Below are 25,841 nucleotides of genomic sequence, written 5' to 3'. Positions count from 1 at the left end.
GAGGACTGTTTGAAAAGGTGGAGGAGGGGACTGTGTGAAAAGGTGGAGGAGGGTACTGTTTGAAAAGGTGGAGGAGGGGGACTGTTTGAAAAGGTGGAGGAGGACTGTTTGAAAAGGTGGAGGAGGGGACTGTTTGAAAAGGTGGAGGAGGACTGTTTGAAAAGGTGGAGGAGGACTGTTTGAAAAGGTGGAGGAGGGGACTGTTTGAAAAGGTGGAGGAGGGTACTGTTTGAAAAGGTGGAGGAGGGGGACTGTTTGAAAAGGTGGAGGAGGACTGTTTGAAAAGGTGGAGGAGGGGACTGTTTGAAAAGGTGGAGGAGGACTGTTTGAAAAGGTGGAGGAGGACTGTTTGAAAAGGTGGAGGAGGGGACTGTTTGAAAAGGTGGAGGAGGACTGTTTGAAAAGGTGGAGGAGGGGACTGTTTGAAAAGGTGGAGGAGGGGACTGTTTGAAAAGGTGGAGGATGGGACTGTTTGAAAAGGTGGAGGAGGGGACTGTTTGAAAAGGTGGAGGAGGAGATTGTTTGAAAAGGTGGAGGAGGGGACTGTTTGAAAAGGTGGAGGAGGAGGACTGTTTGAAAAGGTGGAGGAGGATTGTTTGAAAAGGTGGAGGAGGAGGACTGTTTGAAAAGGTGGAGGAGGGGACTGTTTGAAAAGGTGGAGGAGGGGACTGTTTGAAAAGGTGGAGGAGGACTGTTAGAAAAGGTGGAGGAGGAGGACTGTTTGAAAAGGTGGAGGAGGGGACTGTTTGAAAAGGTGGAGGAGGACTGTTTGAAAAGGTGGAGGAGGGGACTGTTTGAAAAGGTGGAGGAGGAGGACTGTTTGAAAAGGTGGAGGAGGACTGTTTGAAAAGGTGGAGGAGGGGACTGTTTGAAAAGGTGGAGGAGGAGGACTGTTTGAAAAGGTGGAGGAGGAGGACTGTTTGAAAAGGTGGAGGAGGACTGTTTGAAAAGGTGGAGGAGGACTGTTTGAAAAGGTGGAGGAGGACTGTTTGAAAAGGTGGAGGAGGAGGACTGTTTGAAAAGGTGGAGGAGGACTATTTGAAAAGGTGGAGGAGGACTGTTTGAAAAGGTGGAGGAGGAGGACTGTTTGAAAAGGTGGAGGAGGACTGTTTGAAAAGGTGGAGGAGGGGACTGTTTGAAAAGGTGGAGGAGGACTGTTTGAAAAGGTGGAGGAGGAGGACTGTTTGAAAAGGTGGAGGAGGGGGACTGTTTGAAAAGGTGGAGGAGGAGGACTGTTTGAAAAGGTGGAGGAGGAGGACTGTTTGAAAAGGTGGAGGAGGACTGTTTGAAAAGGTGGAGGAGGACTGTTTGAAAAGGTGGAGGAGGGGGACTGTTTGAAAAGGTGGAGGAGGACTGTTTGAAAAGGTGGAGGAGGGGACTGTTTGAAAAGGTGGAGGAGGACTGTTTGAAAAGGTGGAGGAGGAGGACTGTTTGAAAAGGTGGAGGAGGGGGACTGTTTGAAAAGGTGGAGGAGGACTGTTTGAAAAGGTGGAGGAGGAGACTGTTTGTCAGTCTGAAACAGGGTTAGGACAGTTTGGGATGACCCGTGGTCAACAGCTGATGGTGGGAGGTAAACACCGGTTCACCACAGGACGGTAGCTGGTGCCCTGCGTGTCCTTCATCTGAGAAAAATCTTTTGTTCAGTGAAGGTGGTGTGGACAGATAGTTTTGACATTTCATGGAGGTGATTCAGAGTAATTTCAGTCGTAGAATACTTTTAAATGTTTTCATCTGAATGTTCAAAAATCTAAAATGATGAATGTGGTGTTGGAATTTAGAAGCAGGAGGTCCAGTGTGAACCCATGAGTCGCTGTTTGACCCTCCATACAGTCCGTCTGTTGGGTTTAAACTGCAGGAATGTGCTGAAGCAGAACTACATTTAAACCCTCTGAGTGTGTTTGTCCTCAGAGATTGTAGGATGATGATGACCGCTCACTGCAGGTAAGTTTTTACTTTCTCTAGATTCATTTGTTTGGGTTCCACACACAGACTGTAAATATGAATATTTGAAGTCTGAGTGGCGTCCCCCGTCTGTTCCTGCAGGGGGCGCTGGAGTCCCATCGATGGCGGTCTCCATGCTGGAAATGCTGTCTCAGTCTAACTTTCAGTCAACCTAACGACAGGCTGAGAGCTGGAGCTGAGGCGGGTTTTAAACCTCCTGACAAACCGTTACACCGCGCCCACCTGTCAATCAGGTCAGCTACACGCCTTATTGTGAATAACTCTTATCCTTCATCAAATCAAAACTGATGAGTCATCAAAACATTCACCCCCCGTACAGTGTGTGTCCATCCAGACATGAGCTAATCACACCTATTTGGTTTTTTGAACCAGGCTGTAAACATGTTCATCTCTGCTGTAAAAACAGGCTTTTTAGAATGGGTGTGTATGTGACTTCCTGTGCTTCTGCAGCCAGCCTCTAGTGGTGACTCGAGGAACTGCAGGATGTTACACTTCAGCATCGGCTTCATATTTTTAAACACCAGAGGTTGCTGCTTAGATACACGCCAAGAGAAGAAAATGTCGACCAATCACAGGGCTGCGTCATTTTGACGCTTAGTTAAATTTTTGAGGAGGAGCACGTCAGGCTACGTACGTTAGCTTCTGCTAAATGGATTATTGTTTATTATTACACAATCTAACTCATCAAATGCTCCCAGTTGTGCACCGAGCAGTTTGGTCATTATTCAATGTGTGTGTGTGTGTGTGTGTGTGTGTGTGTGTGTGTGTGTGTGTGTGTGTGTGTGTGTGTGTGTGTGTGTGTGTGTGTGTGTGTGTGTGTGTTTAGTTCAGATAAAGCACTTCATTTGTATTCCCGTCGGTCCGTCTGCTGATTGATGGAGCCTCAGGGGGCGGCGTGTGTGTGTGTGTGTGTGTGTGTGTGTGTGTGTGTGTGTGTGTGGGGTGGGGGGGGGGGGGGTTTGTACCAGATGGTTTGATTCAGCTCCAAACTATTATCTCTGTGAATGTGGGGGTCAGAGGTCAAACCGTCTGCTTTAATGTGGAGCTAATTTCATCCATATTGGATGAAAGGTCGGGCGGCGTCAGTCCGTGTGGAGGAATGACTTCTTCTTATACTGATGTATTTATTTTATTAATTCATTATTTTCAGTGTTTTAAATTCATCACGTTGCCGATGAGGTCATTCTAAAAACATGTATCACAAAAATAATAAAGCAATTGGGGCGCGCTGGTGACGCAGTGATAGGGCGCACGTCCCATGTGTTGAGACTCTCGTCTCGAGCGGTAGGCCCGGGTTCGATTCCACCAACACTCTGATTTATTAGTCTCTGGTCTCGTCTTCATCAGGACAAACGTTCAAGCGGTAAACCTCCGTATAGCATAATGAAGCTAAGTGCAAAAGACTGCAGTTCCTCCAGTGTCCACTAGGGGCAGCCTCCAGGAGCTCCAGTAGATCAGTCTGTAGGGACTCGGGTTGGAAACCGGGGGGTCGCTGGTTCAAGTCCCGATGCGGACCAAAATCTGGGAGTTGGTCCGGTAGCTTTAGAGGTGACAGGGCGACTCCAGAGCACTGCCGAGGCACCTTTGAGCAAGGCATCGAACCCCCAACCCCCCTCACTCTGATGTCTCTCCATGTCCTCAGGTCGTCTTACTTTGAGAGAAGCTCGTCTCTAATAACAGAGTAAAACCAGAATGTCCCCTCAGGGATTAAAAAAGGATTTCAAAATAAGATAAAATAGTCACATACACACCCATTCAAAAAGGTTTGTTTTGAACAACATGTTTATGCGTCTCTGTCGACTGATTCACAGTTTGTTGTGGTTTGATGTAAATTTGTATCCGTGTGAGGGAAATGAGCCTCAGGGTATCATTTATCATATCTACACTTTTAACTGTTCCTATTTAAATAAAGATATAAGCTCTCCGTAAAAAACACTAAAAAATGAAATCATAAATAAATAAAAACAAATCTTACATTTGTACAAATAAAACAAATGATAAAAAACACAATAATTACATTTTAAAGACAATAAAATCACCAAGTATTTTCAGAAAATATTCAGATTAAAAAAAACATTAAAAAATGTATATTTTATATTAATATAAGACTAAAACCAAAAATGTGCAGGAAAGTAAACAAACACAAATAAGAGAAAAGAAGGAAGAAAAACTGAAATGATTTGAAACGGAGCCTCGTGTGATGTGTGAGAGGTAAAACGCCGTCAGTTTGTCCTCTGCAGCAGCACGCCGTTTGTTCGTGTTGCCTTCAGGCGTCGAGTCAAACCTCCAGAGTCTCGTACTAATAGACCGCCGCCGCTGTGTCGCACGCCACTGAACACGAGCAGCTGGAAATAAAACACACACACAGACACACACACACACACACACACACACAGAGACACACACACACACACACACACACACAGAGACATACACACACACACACACACACACACACACACACACACACACACACACACACACACACACACACACAGAGAGACATACACACACACACACACACACACAGAGAGACATACACACACACAGAGAGACATACACACACACACACACACACACACACACACACACACACACACACACACACACACACACACAGAGAGACATACACACACACAGAGAGACACACACACACACACACACACACACACACACACACACACACACAGAGACATACACACACACAGAGAGACATACACACACACAGAGACACACACACACACACACACACACACACACACACACACACACACAGAGACATACACACACACACAGAGACATACACACACACACAGAGACATACACACACACACAGAGACACACACACACACACAGAGACATACACACACACACACACACATGAACGTGCTTTAAAGGGACATAACGCTGTTTTATACCCGTAGAGTTTGTAAAGCGGTTCATTAAACGTCATCAATCAATAAAAAACAAAAATATGAAGATTTCTTTTTTCTTTTTGTTCTCAGAGATGTTTGAATGCACCACGCCACCACAAACAATCATTTAAATGAAACCCGGCGAGATCATTTCCGTCCCAAGCAGCGAGGCATTAAATAAGTCGTTTATTTTTATTTTCAGAGCGACATCGTCGACATCGTAAATCAAACTGCAGCTGGGTTTATGTTCCAGGACGCTCTGGCGTTTGAGACGTCACGGTCGTTTCTCTCTGGATTAAACTTTAAGAATATTTGATTCTGTTCTCAGACGTCAGAGCGTCCTTTAAGAAAGACGAAGACGGACGGCGAATATTAAAGCAAGAAAAACAAAAACGACGCCGTTAATAATAAAAATAAAATGATAAAAATCCTAAAGAAGAAAAGACAACAAGACGAGAAAACAATGAAAGAGTCAAACAAACAAATAAAGAATTTCTGAAAAAAAACATGACTGGGTATGAGGGTCAGGGTCGCCCACCTTAAAGATGAAAAAAGTTGTAAATTTATAATATTATTTCTTTAAATTGATTTGAATTACACTATAATTAAACTTTAATCTCAAAATCACAAAAAATAAATTCCCTCTGAATGTTGACCTGATACTCTTAATCATTATTCTGATATTAAAGCGTTTTTTTCCGTCCTTCACAGAGCGCCTTCTTTAAAAATAAAAAAAAAATCTGAACGAAGCCAAATAATAATTTATAACTTTTTAAAAAGACAATAAAATGAATTTATTTTTCTACATTAAAACAGGACATGCAAAATATAAATTTATGACGTAAATAAACATCAGAAGAAGAAGACTTTACTCTTTATTTAAAATTGTTTGCAGCGTCATTTAGGGTAGGGTTGCATTTATTTAAATACGATTTTAAAATGTAACTTTTACCCTCATTTTTTTGTAAATATCTTTCTATATTTTATTTGTATTTTTTATTGATCCTTTATTTTTCTCAGTGATGATCCACTCTTTCCCCGTGGCGCTCTGCAGCGGGCCGACACTTCAAATGTTTCAGTTCTTTAAGATGTTACAGCGTTCACATTTTACACCAGGGATGAAAAACGAACATTTACCTCCATAATTTCAACATTTCTCTCCGTCTCTAAAGGCAGCAGAGCATGTGGCCCCCATCAACCCTCAACGTGGCCCTCAGGTTAATTTTCTACACATCAATTATTTGAAAACATGAAGAAAACATGATGAAATCTGCCATGAAATCACAAAAAAACAGAAATATGTCCATCATAATATTTGATCACTGGTATATGTTGAGTTAAATTTGAGACATAATTTACTTCAATCGTTTTTGTATTCTACAACAAAAAAAACATGATAAAACATGATTTATGCTTTTGAAGCTTTAAAATAAATTAATAAACGGCTGTAAAACGTGAGCTGCAGCTTTTCTTCTGTTGATTAAAAAAACAACTTTTAATTAAAATGTAATTAATAAAGAACCAGATAATAATCAGTCATTTCTGTAAATACTCAATAATTACTCAGGTTTCACGCTCCAGGCTTCATTTCACTTATTTAGATTTTTTTTTTATTATCTGAAAATGAATTATTTCTTTATCTAAATATCTGGTTTCCCAACCTGGGGCATGCGACCCCTCAAAGGGACGCAGGATTAAAAAATTAAAGATTGTCGAGGTGATTTAGTTTTGAATGATTTGTCTTTAAAAACGTTGTGAATGTTCTTAAATCTCCTCGTGAAGTAAAGCTGACTGAATCGGATTCTTTTTATGTCGTTTTATTTTGATATTTTATAAGTTTTTCGTGACCGCATGACAAAATCAGCTGTTTTTTAAAGCTGCAGTAACGCCGGGTCCTGTGTACGCGATGACATCACCCTGTGTGTCTCTGTGGGAATCGTACTCGTCCTCACTTTGTTCTTATTTGTTTTGAGTTCCTCTCCAAACACAACAACATTCATTAAACATGTTGATGTTTGACTTGAAGCTCAGCTGGGGACTTTAAACGTGGCGTTTTCCCACGGCGAGCCCTCTCGCTCGCACACAGGGGAGAACGTGTGTTTATGGTGGTTTTGGTTGAGAGCTGCTCGTGTCTGTGCAGGTTTGAGGCTGATAAGAGCCAGACTGGAGGATTATGGTAATGACGGGCTGCCACCGACTCACTCACTGACTGCAGGGTCCCATCACAGGCGAGCGAGGGAGCGGGCGGGTGGCTGGGTGGGCGAGCGAGCTGCGGACGCTTATCTCCGTGTTGCAGTGGGCGGTTCTTCACGACACCTTGACTCTCACTGCAGCTGGACAAAGAAACAGCTCAGCGGGTTTATCACCAAAAAACAGCTCCAAAGTGAGCAACTCGACGGTGCGTGATGATTGTTTTACAACCACCAATCATCCCGACGGCGCTTGGATGGCGAAGGATTCTGACCAGCAGATATGATCAGCAATAAGCCGTAACGACTCCCGGCATGGTGAAACTCTTTTTTTGTTATCTCTCAGAAACAAAAAACCAAACCAAAAAGAAATCAATCAGAGCGATCATTTCCTCTCGTTCGGCAGTCAAAGAGAAAACACTTTCTGCGGTGTTTTGGCGGCGTCCTACCCTCGCCATCAACTCATCAGATAAGAACGCTGCTCTGCGGCTCCTTCAGCAGAACCCGTGACCTTCAGGAAACAGAAAAAAAAAAACTGCTTCCTGAAGTGGTCAGATTTTTTGTTTCTTCCATGCAGAGTGCGGGGAACAAAATAAAAAAAAGGACGCCTGGTGCATCTTTGGATGGATGAAACTGTATGTACGGTTGCCAAGGAGACCGCTGGTGGAGGGGGTAGTTAGAGGCTGTTAACCCACACACCCCGTGTTTTCATTCACTCTGCTTCGTCCTCAGGAATCACTTCACAGCTGCCGAACACTCGACACAGGTAAGAATCATCCAGCTTCAGAGATCGTTTTCAACTCTTTCATGTCGTTTGTGTTGAATTTTAAAAAACAAAGACATAACTTCAGGTTTTTCTCTCCCTGCTGATTTTTCCTGCAGTCTGAAGATAGGAATCCCCCGGGGGACGCTGCAGCTTTAAATGGACATAATTGAGAGTCAATGATCACCACATCAGCTGCAGAGTAACTAATCACAAATGCTCGCCCCCCGACTCGAGGAGAACGAGTCCCATCAGCAGGCTCAGCTGTGCGTCCGTCACGCTCCCACGCTCACTACTCATTTCTCCGCTGGTCGCCTGCGCTGAGGAATTATCTGCTGTCAGGACCTGCCAGGGCCGCCGCCACCGTGGGGGGGCAGGGGGGGTTCTGAGCCATGCTGTCAGCCGCCATCCAGATCCTGGCGTTCGCCCTGGCGCTCCTCGGCCTCCTCGGCACCACGGTCGCCACTCTGCTGCCCAACTGGAAGGTGAGCATGAACGTCTGGTCAAGCGTCATGACCCCGATCTCGCAGATGCAGGGTCTGTGGATGGACTGCGTGTGGTACAGCTCGGGGGTCTTCAGCTGCACCATGAAGAACTCGGTGCTGTCGCTGCCGCCGTACCTGCAGACCACTCGGGCCGCCATGGTTCTGTCCTGCATGGTGGCGGCGTTCGGACTCTGTCTCGCCTCTCTCGGGCTTAAATGCACCCGCTGGGGGGGCAGCCGCCGAGCGAAGGGGCACACGGCCATCGCCGCTGGGGGGTGCTTCATCCTCGCCAGCCTCCTGTGTCTCGTCCCCGCGTCCTGGTTCACCAACGAGGTCATCACCGTGTTCCTGACCACCGACCTGCCAGACAGCAGTAAGTATCAGCCCGGAGGAGCGCTCTGCGTCACCTTCATCTCCGCTGGATTCCTCCTGGCCGGGGGGGTCATTTTCTGCATGTCATGTCCTGGAAAAGGAACGAGGCGACCGGACTACCCGTACCCCCCCGACCCCGACAGGTTCGTGGTGCCCGGACACGAGTGTCGGAGGCGGGAGCTGCGGACTGAGCATGTGCAGCCAAAAAAGAGAAAAAACAAAACGGTTAAGATTCAGACGGACGACGAGGTGACGGAGGAGAAACCCGAACACACCCGGGAGCAGAGGGTCCGCTTGTCCCCCGCCAAACTCCCCCCGAAAGACATCAAGGACAGCTACAGCCTCCAGGAGTACGTGTAACCCTCACAGCTGAGAGGAAATGTGGAGTTTTCAGCTGAGGCTTTCTGGCTCATAGGAAAGGGGGAGGCGTGCTGGGGGAGGTGTGTTTGGGGGGGGTGGAGTGGGGTAATTACCAAATGTTGGATTGAGCCGGGAAAAAAAAGAGACAAACAGCAGAGTTCTGCGCAGGAACCGAACGCTGTAAATCCTTTAAAAACTGACGCAGCTTTCACACACCAAAGACCTGAACCCGCTGATTGTAGAAAAAAAAAGAAAAATCTGCCTGAAATTAAAAGCCATCATTTTGCAGCTGCAGATGTCGTCCGCCGTCTGAGATTAAATATTGCTGAAGCCGGCCCAAAGCTTTCTGCAGCCATGACAAAACTGAAAAGTGTAATGTAGAGCAAGGTGGTCAAAATTAAAAATGATTTCTGATACTTGTTTCTACAATATAATCTGTGAATTTAATGCTCAATGGTATCGGAGAGGACGGTAGCTGTTGAAATGTCACAAAAATAATTCAATATTTGGTGACTTGCCTTGGTAGAAACAGGTATCAGTATCTTTTGATTTTCACAAAAGTCGTTTTAAAGTTTAAAATTCTGGCTCCGCGACAACCCTACTGTCGAGTTTTCACTAAATGAGAAAATAAGAAATAGAAGTTCTATTATGCGGAGGACAAACTGTAAATTTAAGACACTTTCTAACTCAGAAACTCTTTTAGTTTGTCAGATATGAGAGCAGTTATCAGGTCAACAGGTGTTGCAGTGATGGAAGCGGTCAAGAGAAGTGGTTCAGATAGAAGTGATTGTACCCGACCTAAAAAGCCTCTGCATGTTTCTAATAAGCTCCACGAGCAGAAACGTGCTCAAACTAGGATCAATATTGGAGATGCTTTTGAAAAATGGAGAGAGGTTAGAACACAGAAAGGTTTACAGACCCATGCAGAGCTGGATAAACACTGAAGCTTCAGAGTCCACCACATGGTGACCTGAGTGAGGGGGGGGGGGAGACAGCTCTCTATGATGTTTAGAATTTAAACACTGGGGGTCAGAGTTACATACTGCTCCTTTAAACCTCATACAAACCTACAAAAATATAACAAGAAACAACAAATGTGGCCGAATCTTTCTGTGTTTGATAAAAATATCACAAACTGGAAGTCAATGTTGTACAGTGCCATTCAACAGAAAATGCAATCCTTACATGTGTCTTAACTTTAAGAAATACAATATAGAAAACAAAAGCTCCAATATTTAAAATCCCTTCTGTCTTGTCTGCTTCGGGCCGGCTCTGACCTCCACAGCTGTTTTTAAAGACCTTCCTCTGTGCATGCTGCTACTGCTTTAGATAGTGCTCACATTTAGTTTAAAAAAACGGCAATAAAAAACAATCATCTTTTAAAATTCATGTTGAATTAAAAGCAGAGAAAAAGTCCAGATCCAAAGCGACAAAGTGACAGCGTCCACTCCGTCTTTTCCCAGAGGTTCATGGGGGAGGCGAGAGGTGCAGAGCAGCATGGAGAGAGGTAATGATGCTCTTTGCTTTCCCATTATCCTCTCACCACGGTTGGATGCACACTGACACGCACACACACAAACACACACACACACACACACCTCCACCACTCTCCTTCAGCTGTATGAAAAAGGGCATCCAGTCATTTTCAGGATGTAGCTGTAGAAACCCTGATGGAGAGCGGCCCGTCGTCAGCACTCTACATTTGGTGGGTGGTTGTCCTCTAACCTGAGGTGAGCTGTCAGTCAAACCTGCCGACAGTTCTTGGGAATAAAAATAAAATCGTTGAGCTGAACGCCCACACTGCCTCTAAGGAAAGCTTCCAACCTGCACATGCCAAAAAAAAAAGAAGAAAAAAGCAATCTAGACGAGAAAATAGATTTGATTCGTCAGCGCTGCGGCAACATTTTCATAAACCTGAGAGTGACGCTGTAACGCAGGGAACAGGACGCATCAGAGACCAGCAGCAAGGAAACAAATCACACGCTGAAAAAACACATCAACAGAATCATTGACTTCTTCTGTATTTCAGTGTTGGACGCTTTCGTAGCTTTGCATTAGAAGCTGATTCACATTATCGAGGCCTGAGCAACGCCATGAGGACCCTACTGCAAAGCAAGGATTTATTATTTTCCTGATTGTCGTTATTTTTCATCTTTCTCTGAAGTCGGTTGCTTGAATAGTTCTCTACAGTGTGGCTCCTGAAGTCCCATCCATGTTCTCCATAGCAGATTTGATTATTAGCCGTAATGTTAAAGGAAGAATGTGCGACTTTTTGATCCAGTAGGTGTCGCCCTTTAGCACCAGCATGAAACCAAAACAAACTTCTGTTAGGCCACGCCCTCTACATACTGAAGGCTCCGCTCTCCTCCAGAGACACACCTCCAACCCCTCTACACTCACATAACGGAGTTATTCATTAGAGCGCACCATAATTATCCGTAGCTCGAGCTGCAATCACCTGTGTCCTGCATTGTTGTGTTAGCATGCTAATGTTAGCGTTCTTTAGTTAGCTTGTAGCTTCACATTGTTGTGTTAGCATGCTAATTTTAGCGCTCTTTAGTTAGCTCGTAGCTTCACATTGTTGTGTTAGCATACTAATGTTAGCGCTCTTTAGTTAGCTCGTAGCTTCACATTGTCGTGTTAGCATGCTAATGTTAGCGCTCTTTAGTTAGCTCGTAGCTTCACATTGTTGTGTTAGCATGCTAATGTTAGCGCTCTTTAGTCAGCTCGTAGCTTCACATTGTTGTGTTAGCATGCTAATGTTAGCGCTCTTTAGTTAGCTTGTAGCTTCACATTTCATGTAAACTGACACAGAATGAGCGTGATCTAAAAACTCTTACTAACATCCAAATAATCAGTGAGTATGTTCTTCTTCTTCTCTCTAGTTCTTGACTAAAACAGCTTTTATACACAAGGGGAGGAGCCGGCCGTCCCGTCCATGTAAACACGGCTCTGACAACAACACAGCCAGCGGGACTCGAGCTTCTCCCTCATTGCAGACAGTCAGGACTCAGAGACACATTTACACAGGACAGACTTTATGATTTATTTATGTGGAACATGTTGAACATTCTTCCTTTAAGTATTAACGCTGAAACGGATCGTAGATGCTTATCATATTTTGTGTTTGTAATATCTCACCTATGCAGAACAAGGATGGGGGATGATATTTTAGCTGCTGATTTACTGTCTGTCTGAAAACTCTTTAAACTCAACATCTGTTTCATGTTTTAAAATCTGAATGTGATTAATCCAGATCCGGTTGTTTTTCAGACTTCTTGTTAAAGAATAAAATATCAGCGAGCTGAGACGTCTAACTGTGATGGTGTTTTATTATTTTGTTTCTCTTGAAGTTTTGTGGTATTTAAAACTGTAAGTATTTCTAGGGACGCACGATCTAAATTTTGTTGAGATGATGACCTATAACGACCTGCTCCTGATGGCCGATAACGATAACCGATAATGACCTGCTCCTGATGGCCGATAACGATAACCGATAATGACCTGCTCCTGATGGCCGATAACGATAACCGATAATGACCTGCTCCTGATGGCCGATAACGATAACCGATAACGACCTGCTCCTGATGGCCGATAACGATAACCGATAATGACCTGCTCCTGATGGCCGATAACTGATAATGACCTGCTCCTGATGGCCGATACGATAATCGATAATGACCTGCTCCTGATGGCCGATACCGATAACCGATAATGACCTGCTCCTGATGGCCGATACCGATAACCGATAATGACCTGCTCCTGATGGCCGATACCGATAATTGATAATGACCTGCTCCTGATGGCCGATACCGATAATTGATAATGACCTGCTCCTGATGGCCGATAACGATAACCGATAATGACCTGCTCCTGATGGCCGATACTGATAATTGATAATGACCTGCTCCTGATGGCCGATACCGATAACCGATAATGACCTGCTCCTGATGGCCGATACGATAATTGATAATGACCTGCTCCTGATGGCCGATAACGATAACCGATAATGACCTGCTCCTGATGGCCGACAACTGATAATGACCTGCTCCTGATGGCCGATACCGATAACCAATAATGACCTGCTCCTGATGGCCGATACGATAATTGATAATGACCTGCTCCTGATGGCCGATACCGATAACTGATAATGACCTATTCCTGATGGCCGATAACTGATAATGACCTTCTCCTGATGGCCGATACCGATAACTGATAATGACCTGCTCCTGATGGCCGATACCGATAATTGATAATGACCTGCTCCTGATGGCCGATACCGATAAATGATAATGACCTGCTCCTGATGGCCAATACCGATAATTGATAATGACCTGCTCCTGATGGCCGATACGATAATTGATAATGACCTGCTCCTGATGGCCGATACCGATAACCGATAATGACCTGCTCCTGATGGCCGATACCGATAACTGATAATGACCTGCTCCTGATGGCCGATAACTGATAATGAACTTCTCCTGATGGCCGATACCGATAACCGATAATGACCTGCTCCTGATGGCCGATACCGATAACCGATAATGACCTGCCCCTGATGGCCGATACCGATAATTGATAATGACCTTCTCCTGATGGCCGATAACGATAACCGATAATGACCTTCTCCTGATGGCCGATACCGATAACCAATAATGACCTGCTCCTGATGGCCGATACCGATAACTGATAATGACCTGCTCCTGATGGCCGATAATTGATAATGACCTGCTCCTGATGGCCGATACCGATAACCGATAATGACCTGCTCCTGATGGCTGATACGATAATTGATAATGACCTGCTCCTGATGGCCGATACCGATAACCGATAATGACCTGCTCCTGATGGCCGATACTGATAATTGATAATGACCTGCTCCTGATGGCCGATCCCGATAACTGATAATGACCTGCTCCTGATGGCCGATACCGATAATTGATAATGACCTGCTCCTGATGGCCGATACCAATAACCGATAATGACCTGCTCCTGATGGCCGATGCGATAATTGATAATGACCTGCTCCTGATGGCCGATACTGATAGCTGATAATGACCTGCTCCTGATGGCCGATAATTGATAATGACCTGCTCCTGATGGCCGATACCGATAACCGATAATGACCTGCTCCTGATGGCCGATAACGATAACTGATAATGACCTGCTCCTGATGGCCGATACGATAACTGATAATGACCTGCTCCTGATGGCCGATACGATAACTGATAATGACCTGCTCCTGATGGCCGATACGATAACTGATAATGACCTGCTCCTGATGGCCGATACCGATAACCGATAATGACCTGCTCCTGATGGCCGATACGATAACTGATAATGACCTGCTCCTGATGGCCGATACTCATAACCGATAATGACCTGCTCCTGATGGCCGATACCAATAACCAATAATGACCTGCTCCTGATGGCCGATACCGATAATTGATAATGACCTGCTCCTGATGGCCGATACCGATAATGACCTGCTCTTGATGGCCGATTCAAACGCTTCATTTCAGCTGCTGTCTCTTTAAGGCCCCCCTCCTCCCCTCGTGCCCACTTTTCTCCGATTGGCCAGCTCTGTTTGCAGTCAAAGGTGAATTTGAGTGAGCTTCAGAGGTGGGCTTGTTTTATAGACTTTAGACTTTATTGTCCCCATGGGGAAATTCTCTTTCACAGCACTGTTACTGTCAGAACAGAACATTCCCACCAAAGAACATACATATACAAAACACAGAGTGAAACACAAAGAGAGTTAGACAACAGCGAAGAGTTATCACTCTTGAGGGCTGTTATTACAGCAGGGATCAGGCTCATCCTGAGGCAAGCCTTTCTTTATAGTGCTGTTTGGGATTGAATACTGTGTGTAAATGTATTCCCACAAGAAGCTAAATTCAGTTGATTAAATATTTCCTGATTCAGTGTTTTGATATTATGATGGCAGGTGTTATATGTGCATCATGTGGCTCAATAAAAAGGTAGTAGGTGATGAGAGAGTCAGAGTACAAAGTAAACCATAGAACATGAACAAACTAATCCCCACCCCCGCTCCACTCCCAACCCTACCTACAGTAGATGTGTCACCTGACATTGCATGTACAAAGTTCAATTGATTATTCCAGCTCAAAGGCAGGTCAAATCTTTTCAAATCTCTCAAGTTTGTTTTTAAGAATAAATCTAATGATCTCTAAGTGAAGTGTATTTGTCAACTCAGTTAGCCACAGTTTAAAGTAGGCACTTCTTTCTTCTTCCAAAAGAGTTTCTGTGGCAGTGAGAAAACCCAGAAGCTAGAAGGTATGTTGTGCAACTTGCAAACCTTTCGGCCCTTCTGATACTCCGAGGATGATAAATACTGGCTCAGGCTTCTGGATTTTCATTTGACAGTTGAGACCAGGAAAAATAAAATCCTGTTGCTGTTAGAAATTGATGCACAGTCGAAGAGTGTGGGTAGTCCCAGTCTCATTCAGCCACTGGAACAACAACTGAGGTTTGAAGTTTCTCTTATTATTCTGTGCTATCTGTTCAATTCAATTCAATTCAATTCAAAAAACTTTATTTGTCCCCGGGGGGCAATTCAAAGGCACACAGAGCAGTAAATTAACAACAGTGCAAGTAAACAAAACATTTTAACCTAAATATAAGTGTCAATTTAAATACAACTTAAAGCTTAAACTTAACTTAAAAATACAAAATATAAAAGAGTAGATATAAGTGGACAGTGATCGGACAAACAGAAGTAAACAGATGTAACCATAACTATGTGCAGTAGTGACCAGATGTAAAGAGAACTATGTGCAGTAACGAGAAATAAATATATATATATACAGAACTATGTGCAGTAAACGAGAAATAAATATATATATACAGAACTATATGCAGTAAACGAGAAATGAATATATATATACAGTACTATGTGCAGTAGGGACCAGATGTAAACAGAACTATATGCAGTAAACGAGAAATGAATATATATATACAGTACTATGTGCAGTAGTGAAAAAGGGATCGAATAAAGTGATGTAGTGCATGAGACCAGATAAAGCAGAGGCAGTTAAGGTGCATGTCAATATAAAGGAAGTTCACAGCTGAGAGTCTGCATTGGGTGAGAGGTGTTGGTGTCTGTTGGGGGGGGGGGGTTAGGAGTTGAGGAGCTGGACAGCCCTGGGAACAAAGGTTGCTCTTCTCCTCTGTGTCCTGCAGCAGGGACAGTGAAGCCGGCGTCCTGAGGGGAGCCACTCAAACGCTGGGAAGAGAGCGTGTGAGGGGTCCTGCATGATCCGACCTGCTAGCCTGATTGTCTGTTGCTCATAGATCGATGTCAAAGTCCTTACAGGTAGTCCAATGATCTTAGAGCAGACTGTGACCGTGCTCTGCAGGCGCTTTCTGTTCTGGAGGGTGGTGGAGTGGAACCAGCAGGTTATAGAAAAAATAATAATGCTCTCAATGAAGGAGTAGTAGAAGGTCAGAAGAATGTTCTTACTGACTCCAAAGGAATTGAGCTTCCTTAGGAGGTATATTTGCTGCTGACATTTCCTGAGAATCTCCTCGGTGTTGGAGGCGAATTTCAGGCTGTCGAAGATGGTACCCAGGTACTTATACTCCTCTACTAGTTCGACAGGATTCCCATGGATTGTGGTGATTGCTGATGCAGCCAGTTCCCTCTGCTTGTTGGAGAAGGTCACCACCATGTCTTTGGTCTTGCTCACGTTCAGTTCGAGGCAGGAGCTGTCATGCCACTCCACAAACTCCTGAAGAACTGGTCCATGGTGCTGAGAGGGGCCTGACAGCAGAGACAGGAGAACTGTGTCGTCCGCATAATTCACCAGATGACAGTTTGGCTGTGTGGTTCTGCAGTCATCGGTGTAGAGGATGAAGAGCAGAGGTGAGAGCACGCAGTCCTGAGGGGAGCCAGTTGAGGTGTGTTGGAGGTTGGAGAAGGTGTTGTTGACCAGAACGCTCTGATCTGTTGGTCAGAAAGTCCAATATCCACAGGATAAGCTGGTCGTTCAGATGGAAGCAAGTTGAAAGTTTGTCAGCCAGGATGTGAGGCTGCAGGGTGTTAAATGCAGAGAAGTCTGCAAACAGGAGTCTGGCTGAGGTGTTGGGGTGCTCCAGGTGTTTTTGAACAGTGTCTATTATGAATGTTTTTGCATCATCGACAACTCTGCCTGCACGATAAGCAAATTGTAGCGGGTCCATCTGGGAGTCGGTTTTATGATCCTCTCCATGGCCTTCATCACCAGAGACGTGAGGGCCACAGGCCTGAGGTCATTCAGTGATTTGGCGGGGCTTTTCTTGGGGATGGGGATAACTGTGGAGTGTTTCCACAGCTGGGGGACTGTGCTGCTGTCCATAGAGCTCTGGAACAGGGTCTGAAACACGCCCCCTAGCTGCTCAGCACAGTGCTTCAGGATGCAGCCATTGATGTTGTCTGGACCAGGTGAGCTGCTCTCACCACATCCTCTCTGCTGAAGGTGAGTGCAGAGTCACTGGGCTTGAGCATGGACACTGTTCCTTCCAGCTGTGTGGTGTTGTCCTTCTTGAATCTGGTGTAGAATGAGTTGAGATCGTTGGGGAGAGAAGTAGAGCTGCTGCCTCGATGGTTTTGATGTTGGTATCAGCAGTGTTCACAGCAGCCATGTTTTTGAGGCCCTGCCAAGCAGTGCGGAGGTTCCCCTGTGTGAATTTTTCCTCCACTTTGTTCTTGTACTTGAGTTTGGCAGTTTTTATGGCGTGCTTGACTTCTCTGTTTACCTCCTTTTTCTCCATTTCAGAGCCGGTGAAGAAGACCCTTTTCTTCTTGTTGAGGACCTCCTTGAGTTCTTTGGGGATCCAAGGTTTATTGTTGGGGAAGATTGTGACTGTTTTGGAGGGGATGATGTTGTCCACACAGAAGGAGATGTACAATGAAACAGTGTCCACATGCTCATTAATGTTGTTGGAGAGGGCTAAGAGGTTATCCCAGTCAGTGGATTCAAAGCATCCTTGTAGTGTAAGAATGCTTTCGTTGGTCCACTGCTTGATGTTCTTAGCAACTTTCAACAAGTATATGCAGGAGCAAGCAGGACGGCATGGTGGTCAGCAGAGCCAAGACGGGGGAGAGCAACAGATCTGTATGCGTTAGGAACTGAACCATAGCATTTATCCAGTGTCTTCCCCAGGTGGGTGCTGCATGTAATGTACTGCTGGTAGCCTTTTAGTGCTTTTTCAGGAGAGCAATGGTTGAAATCACCCAAGATGAATTTGGCAGAGTCCGGTGATATGAGTTCCAGTTTATTTAATACGTTTGTGATGTGTTCAGTGGCTGTGGCTGCGTTAGCTCTGAGGTGGGTGTAAACCAGGAGGAGAAAAAGCTGTGGGAATTCTCTGGGGAGATAGAAAGGGTGAAGGGAGACAGCCAGAAGCTCGAAGTCCGAGGTGCACAGTTTCTCCCTCATGACGATCGTCGAGCACCAGCGTGTGTTTACATAAAGACACACGCCGCCGCCATGTTGTTTCCCAGTGAGCTCACTGTCTCGATCAAGTCTTAAAGGGGGGGGGGGGGGGAGAAGCCATCAACGTGCAGCGTGTTATCATCGTCGTTCTATATTATTATTATTACAACTATAGTTTCATATACTGGATATTGGTCTACAAAAGAACCTCCTCATAAGACTGTTTTTTTTAACACAATGTTTCTTGTCTGGAAAACTAAAAGTTGCTGAAGCATGATGATAATTTTTTGTCTCATCTGTGTTTGTAATTACTACAACATCAGTTTTAAACACCTGATATGAGTCTTAATGATTTAATGTGAGTGTACAAACCTCTAATTCACACAATAAATTTGATGAAATAGTTTGAGGTTTGATCAAGTTTTGACTGTAATGTATTCTGTTTTATGACGCAGCATACTGAGTCATTTGTCTTTGATAATAAGTCCAGAAGTAACTCTGTTAAATAATGATTTTAAAGCTGAAATAAGAGTTTCACTGGAACTGTTTTATTCTCCAGGTATGGGAGGAACGCAGTCCACACATGAACAACCTCCACGTAAGGCTGTTTTTGTTAACACATTTTTTTCTTGTTGGGGACAATTAAAAGTTGTGTACGCATGACAATATTTTTTTGTCTCCCGGTCCTAACGTCCTTAAGGCACGCTTCTAGTTTACAGAACTGACTGGTGCCATCAGGCTTCATTTATACTTATAGCTGAGTATCATCTGCATAACAGTGAAAGTTTATGAAGTGTTTCCTCATAATATTTCCCAGAGGAAGCATATATAATGTAAAGAGAATCGGTCCAAGCACTGAACCTTGTGGCACTCCATGGCTAACTTTGGTGTGCATAGAGGACTCATCATTAACATGTAGAAACTGAGATCGGTCTGATAAGTAGAATTCAAACCAACTTAAAGCAGTTCCTGTGATTCCAAGCAACTGTACTAGTCTTTTTTATAGGATGTGATGGTCAATCGTGCCTAATGCAGCACTAAGATCTAACATGACGAGCACATAGAGAAGCTCACTTTACACGGTTTCCACCCAGGATTAGGTTGTGTTTTTGCATTTTTTCTCCCTGATTTGCCCTGGCACCACTCCAGCTACCAGACCAACTTCCATATTATGGTCCGCACCAGGACGTGAACCTGCGACCCTCCGGTTCCAAACCCAAGTCCCTACAGACTGAGCTCTGCCTAACCCTCTGTATTTTTTATTTATTTGCTGACCTGCGTACTACTCGAAATCGGCCTTGGTCTGAAGATAATTTGATTTTTATCCCGGCCGAAACATTCCTGGTGTTAAAGTCTAATTGAGTGACATGCCCCCTGCACACAAGATGATGATTTTTCACTGATCTGTATGGTCTTGGTCTCAGTGGTCTTGACTACACCAGTTCTGTGTACCGAACCCCTGCCTGGATTAGAGGACTGTCTTTTGAATGCTGCCTCCGAGTCCACGATTGCTTACATATTCTGTCTATCATTGTGTCCCCCATGTCTGAGGCTAGAAGTCGATCATTTGTAACTTTAACTAATGCACCTGCAGAACCTTAAAGGCTTTATATGTGATGTTTTGATCCAGCAGATGTCGCCCTTGAGCACCAGCATTAAACCAAAACAACTTGCGGTGCATTGTTGTGTTAGCATGCTAATGCTAGTAATCTTTATTCTGCTGGTATCTTCACACTGCATGTAAATTTACCTGAAATGAGCGTGATCTAGAAACACAGTTAAGCAGTGAGTACAGTATGTTATTCTTCTTTTCTCTAGTCCCTCAATTAAACAACTTTTATACGCGAGGGGAGGAGCCGGCCAGCCGGCCAGCCGGCCATCCCGGCGATGTAAACAAAGTGAAGATAGGACTCTGAAAACTCTGAAAGCATCACAGACAGTGGGGCTCGGGTGTTACACCCATTGTAGACAGTCATGACTCACAGAGTTATTTTCAGAGGATATACTTGATTTCTATTACATTTAAATGTGAAATATCACATATAAAGCCTTAAAGAACCTCCACGCAAGACGTTGTTTTTTAACACATTGTTCCTTGTCTAGAAAATTAAAAGTTGTTAAAGCATAATGATAGTTTTTTGTCTTGTCTGTGCATCTTGTCTTGTGTATTTTTCAGTTCTTTCCACACCATGGAGAACAATAAACTGGAAGTAAGTGTTCCTTCATCTTATCAATGTGATTGTTTTTCACTTACATTCTGATTAAATCTCCATATTTCTCATGGAAGCTGGGCGTCAAACAGAAATGGAAACTCTGTTAAGTCTGTAATCTTGTGAAACGCTTCCTTCCCAAAACAGAGACTACCAGACCCCTCTGCAGTATGTTGAAAGCTACAAACTTCCCTCTGAAGGAAAGCAGATCAGGATTCTTCTTCATGGGCCCGTTGGAGCTGGAAAGTCCAGTTTCATCAACTCCGTCCAAAGTGTCTTACATGGCAGAATATACGTTCAGGCCTTGTCAGACACTGGCTTTAAATACAGTTTCACCGAAAAGGTATGAAGACTTTGTGTTTAATTGTTAAGTCACGATGAGACACGACAGATGACCATGACTTTCTGGCTTGAAATTTTGCAGCTGCAGAAGGAGAAATGGATCCAGTATTTTCCTTACGTCAACAATTAACTGCATTGTTCTCCGTATGTCCTTATCAGTATACGGCCTACAAGATCCAGAAAGGAGACCAGAAGTCCTTTTACCCTTTTGTCTTCAATGACATCATGGGTCTGAGCCCAGTAAATGGAGTCCTGGTGGACGATGTCAAACTGGCTTTGATGGGACACGTGAAGGAAGGTTACAAGGTTCAGTATCTGGAAACTTTTCTGGTTTTTGTCCCTCAAAAAGTATTGTTATATTAAATAACATGAAAGCGGTGTCCTTCAACTGTATTAAAAACGTGTTTTCCAGTTCAACATTGAATCTAAACTGTCAGATGCTGATCCACACTTCATCAAATCTCCAACTGACAACGACAAAGTGCACATTCTGGTTTGTGTAATAAATGCTGACAATTTAACTCTGATGCATCAAGCCACTCTGCAGCAGATTCGGGAGATTAGAGGGAAAGCCAGTGAACTGGGTAAGAATATATCACTCAAAGGGGTTTCCAATATTTTAATGTTTTACTTCCTTTTTCTTGAAGTTCCAAACAGCAACTCACTGGTTTTCTGTTTTTCTATCAGGGATTCCTCAAGTCGTCATTCTAACCAAGATTGATAAAGCATATCCTGAACTCAAAGAAAATCTGAGGAATGTCTACAAGGTTGCTTCCCTGAAGAATCAGGTATGTTTAATAAGTGATAGAAATCCTTTTCACAGAAGGAATCATAGATGAGTCCTTTGCTACAAGTTATAATCAAACTTTACAGAGTTTTGTCTGGATCCCCATTTCCAGATAATGTCAGGAGGACTGCTCGTGAAATATGTCTGACCTGGCTGTTCACATATGTACCTTAAAAAATACAAACATACACGTCCCACATTCATTGGCTAGTGACATCACCAGTCGCTGCATTACACTACCCGATGCTGCTGCGCCAGACTTAAGCACGGCCCACCCTTCAAGACGCATAGGTTGGGTGTGACAGGACAGAGGTCACTCAGAAGGCCCGACCACAGTCAGCCAATTGCCACAGGGGCACAGTAAATAATACTTCAAATTGGTGGTGGCACCAAGAACCCATTCCCCTTAAAACATGCCTGTAGCCACATCCAGGCGGTAAATGTACAAGAACATGTGGTGGCCGCACAAATCCTTGAGGGGCTGGCACTCCGCCACAAGTCGGATAATTCTCAGGTACCTTCGGCAGAAAAGCTGGAGTCACATGCCAGATGATACCGGCAACAGCTGGTAGGACTCCAGCAGCTATCGTTCACAGAAATTGCGGGTCCCCTGCAGCCCAACAGCATGCGATAGGCCTGCAGACTCAGTGTCAGTGGAGGACCCAGCATACTTAAGTCTTGAGATGTTGGCTGGGGGTCGTGACTGGCCACCTGGCCTGGAGGTGTCCCTTTGGGCCTAGTCCCAGGCACAGGAGACACCTCAGTACATCAGTGTGGAGACCCCCAGGGCTGTTCATGATGCACAAGGCTACAGGGGGCAGCAGCAGGCACGGGGTGGCATATTGTCAGGACTGAGACGAGGGCTTGGGTGGCCCCTGGTCACTGCTTGCTTGTCTACCTCATCTAAACTTACCCTGCCGAGACGCCTCTAGATGGTCCCTCAGATCCCCTTGATCCCAGCCAGTCTGCATTGGCTGTGGCTGAGGCCGACCCCTCACGCTCTCACAGATGGCCCTGCTCATGGACCATGTAGTGGTGTGTCTTAAAGAAGTATCCACTTCACTGCCCCAGTGGGTCAGTCCCCGTACATATGGAATATTTAACTCTAGAGATAGTCTCTTCACTCAGAGAACCAAGGTTTCAATGTAACCAGATCTTTTTATTCACGCAGATGGAGCAGTTCAGTGCAGATGTTGGAATCCCAATGAACTGCATGTTCCCTGTGAAGAACTACTCTGAAGAAATCGAGCTCAACAGTGACACGGACTGCCTGATCCTGAGTGCGCTGAGAAACATCATCAACTTCGGAGCAGACAGCGTCAACTTCCGCACGAATCCCTCAGGACGTTTGGACTGATATGTTTGAACACAACATTAAAAGTCTGTATTTCATGTTGCCATAAAAAAGGATTGACACATTAATGAACTCAGGCTACCAATATATTTCTAGTTCTATATTCTTATTCCAATTGTGTGTCTTGATATACAGTGAGAAAAAACAAAACCTTTTATCCTTCAGTTAAAGGGGTACTTCACCCGTTGAAACATGAATCTGTACTGACATTGGGTCATATATGTAGAAATGTGAAATACATTTTGAAGTTGGTGCCTTCTTGGCCGTGAAAAGGCAGAAAGTGTCTTTTTGGCTCATGTTGATGAAAGACACCAAATCCCAGAATGCACAGCAGGTCTTGTGCCTCGGCTGCAGCAGCCGCCTCCTGTTCCTCCGGCTATATTGCGGCTCGTAGAGATAGCCATGAACATCCGATTCGAGCACAAGACCTTCAAAATCCCCTTCATCCATATCAGTTTGAAGTTGAAACATACTTTCCGCCATCGTCGGTTCTTCTCATCTTTCTCCACAGAGCCTGTTAGCATAGCTTCCAAGCAATATGGCAGACGTTGCGTTTAGACTCTGGGAGTGAGTTCCCACCCACTGATCTGTAATAGGTCTGTAGTTTCAGTGCCATCAGTCTGGCTCTGATGTTTGAACATTATACTGTCTAAAGAACGGTCTGAATACTTCTCCTCTCACCACCAGCGAGGTCAATAAATCACTTGTTTGTTACTACCATGGGTGAAAGTAGTTTTATTTCTATCTGATGAAGAAAAAAATAAGTTATTTAAAAAAAAAAAAACATCTTAATAAAGTCAGTTCATGCACAGTGGCCGAATTGAAACGGCACAACTCATGAAAAGAATAAACTATCGCCTACAAATAACTTCAGGTCAAACCAAAGACGTGTGTGACTTTCTGTGTTGAGTTTTGCTTTCGATATTGTGTCTTAAAGAGCTGGTCAGGATTCGTCTTCAAGTTTTGCTTCCTCAAAAGTGAACTCATTCCCATGGAAGAAGCCTGAACAGAAATACAGATTTATTCAAAAAGACAAAAAAGCCTTTCAGAAAATTCTTAAAAACTCAGTGTTTTGATGTTACAATGGAAGATGTGATAGGTTATCGATATTGGAGTCTCATGTAATATTACGGGGCAGCAGTAGCTCAGTCTGCAGGGACTTGTGTTGGGAACCAAAGGGTCACTGGTTCAAGTTTTGATGCGGACAAAAATATGGAAGTTAGTCTGGCGGCTCGAGAGGTGTCAGGTCACGTCCTCAGTACTGCAGAGGTTCTCTTGATCAAGGCAGAATTTCCCCTGAGGATTCATTAAATAATGACAGTTAAATTATATATTGCACACAGAGTCTGATGCGTTTATTATTCCATTAACTGTGAAAATTCACAGTATGAGAAAAAGGAGGAGAGTTTCACCTGTTGAAAAAGGAGAGATTCACCTTTTGATAAAGGAGAGTTTCACCTGTCTATAAAAGAGAGTTTAACCTGTTGATAAAGGAGTTTCACCTGTTGCTAAAGGAGGGCTTCACCTGTCCATAAAGGAGAGTTTCAACTGTCTATTAAGGAGAGTTTCACCTGTCTATAAAGGAGAGTATACCCTGTTGATAAAGGAGAGTTTCACCTGTCGATAAAGGAGAGTTTCACCTGTCGATAAAGGAGTTTCACCTGTCTACTAAGGAGAGTTTCACCTGTTGATAAAGGAGAGTTTCAACTGTCGATAAAAGACAGTTTCACCTGTCAATAAAGGAGAATTTCACGTGTAGATAAAGTAGAGTTTCGGCTGTTGATGAAAGGAGAGTTTCACCTGTCGATAAAGGAGAGTTTCACCTGTCTATGAAGGAGAGTTCCACCTGTTGATAAAGGAGAGTTTCACCTGTTGATAAAAGACAGTTTCACCTGTCAATAAAGGAGAGTTTCAAGTGTAGATAAAGGAGAGTTTCACCTGTCCATGAAGGAAAGTTTTACCTGTTGATAAAGGAGAGTTTCACCTGTTGATAAAAGAGAACTTCACCTGTTGATAAACTAGAGTTTCACCTGTTGATAAAGGAGAGTTTCACGTGTCCATGAAGGAAAGTTTTACCTGTTGATAAAGGAGAGTTTCACCTGTTGATAAAAGAGAACTTCACCTGTTGATTAAGGAGAGTTTCACCTGTTTATAAACTAGAGTTTCACCTGTTGATAAAGGAGAGTTTCACCTGTCCATGAGGGAAAGTTTTACCTGTCTATAAAAGAGAGTTTTACCTGTTGATAAAGGAGAGTTTCACCTGTTGATAAAAGAGAACTTCACCTGTTGATTAAGGAGAGTTTCACCTGTTGATAAAGGAGAGTTTCACCTGTCCATGAAGGAGAGTGTCACCTGTTGATAAAGGAGAGTTTCACCTGTTGATAAAAGAGAGTTTCACCTGTTGATAAAAGAGAGTTTTACCTTTTGATGAATGAGAGTTTCACCTGTCGATAAAAGAGCGTTTCACCTGTTGATAAAGGAGAGTTTCACCTGTTGATAAAGGAGAGTTTCACCTGTCCATAAAGGAGAGTTTCACCTGTCAATAAAAGAGAACTTCACCTGTTGATAAAGGAGAGTTTCACCTGTCCATGTAGGAGAGTTTCACCTGTTGATAAAGGAGAGTTTCACCTGTTGATAAAGGAGAGTTTCACCTGTTGATAAAAGA

At 44.1% G+C, this 25,841-nt stretch overlaps 2 protein-coding genes across 4 annotated transcripts; both read left to right on the top strand.

Moving 5' to 3' along the window:
- The first annotated feature begins 4,305 nt into the window (after positions 1-4,305).
- On the top strand, positions 4,306-12,362 carry LOC110005516 (claudin-20-like). The gene is made up of 2 exons (XM_065964079.1): positions 4,306-7,832; positions 7,949-12,362. The coding sequence occupies exon 2, from the start codon at positions 8,222-8,224 to the stop codon at positions 9,044-9,046; it is 825 nt and encodes a 274-aa protein (XP_065820151.1). The 5' UTR covers positions 4,306-7,832; positions 7,949-8,221; the 3' UTR covers positions 9,047-12,362.
- Positions 12,363-15,149: 2,787 nt separating this feature from the next.
- LOC110003837 (interferon-induced protein 44-like) lies at positions 15,150-23,893 on the top strand. 3 transcript variants are annotated; one of them, XM_020659404.3, is made up of 8 exons: positions 15,150-15,343; positions 19,043-19,081; positions 20,660-20,693; positions 20,841-21,036; positions 21,195-21,341; positions 21,448-21,619; positions 21,723-21,823; positions 22,994-23,893. In XM_020659404.3, exons 2-8 carry the CDS (start codon positions 19,045-19,047, stop codon positions 23,177-23,179), a joined length of 873 nt encoding a protein of 290 aa, XP_020515060.1. In that variant the 5' UTR covers positions 15,150-15,343; positions 19,043-19,044; the 3' UTR covers positions 23,180-23,893. The 3 variants fall into 3 exon arrangements, with proteins under 3 accessions (XP_020515060.1, XP_020515058.1, XP_065820045.1); XM_020659402.3 differs by having other exon boundaries at positions 15,150-15,536; XM_065963973.1 differs by lacking the exon at positions 15,150-15,343 and adding an exon at positions 16,296-16,382.
- The last annotated feature ends 1,948 nt before the right edge of the window (positions 23,894-25,841 follow it).

Source organism: Labrus bergylta, chromosome 15 (genome assembly GCF_963930695.1).
Source record: "Labrus bergylta chromosome 15, fLabBer1.1, whole genome shotgun sequence".
NCBI classification, from domain to species: domain Eukaryota; kingdom Metazoa; phylum Chordata; class Actinopteri; order Labriformes; family Labridae; genus Labrus; species Labrus bergylta.
This window is presented reverse-complemented; position numbering and strand designations above follow the sequence as displayed.

Bases quoted from the DNA above. Each gene is read 5' to 3' on its own strand.
- LOC110003837 (XM_020659404.3), top strand. From the start codon at position 19,045: ATGGGAGGAACGCAGTCCACACATGAACAACCTCCAC. The intron at 20,694-20,840 runs GTAAGTGTTCCT...TTCCCAAAACAG, and splicing joins TGGAGAACAATAAACTGGAA to AGACTACCAGACCCCTCTGC. The intron at 21,824-22,993 runs GTATGTTTAATA...TTATTCACGCAG, and splicing joins TTGCTTCCCTGAAGAATCAG to ATGGAGCAGTTCAGTGCAGA.
- LOC110005516 (XM_065964079.1), top strand. From the start codon at position 8,222: ATGCTGTCAGCCGCCATCCAGATCCTGGCGTTCGCCCTGGCGCTCCTC.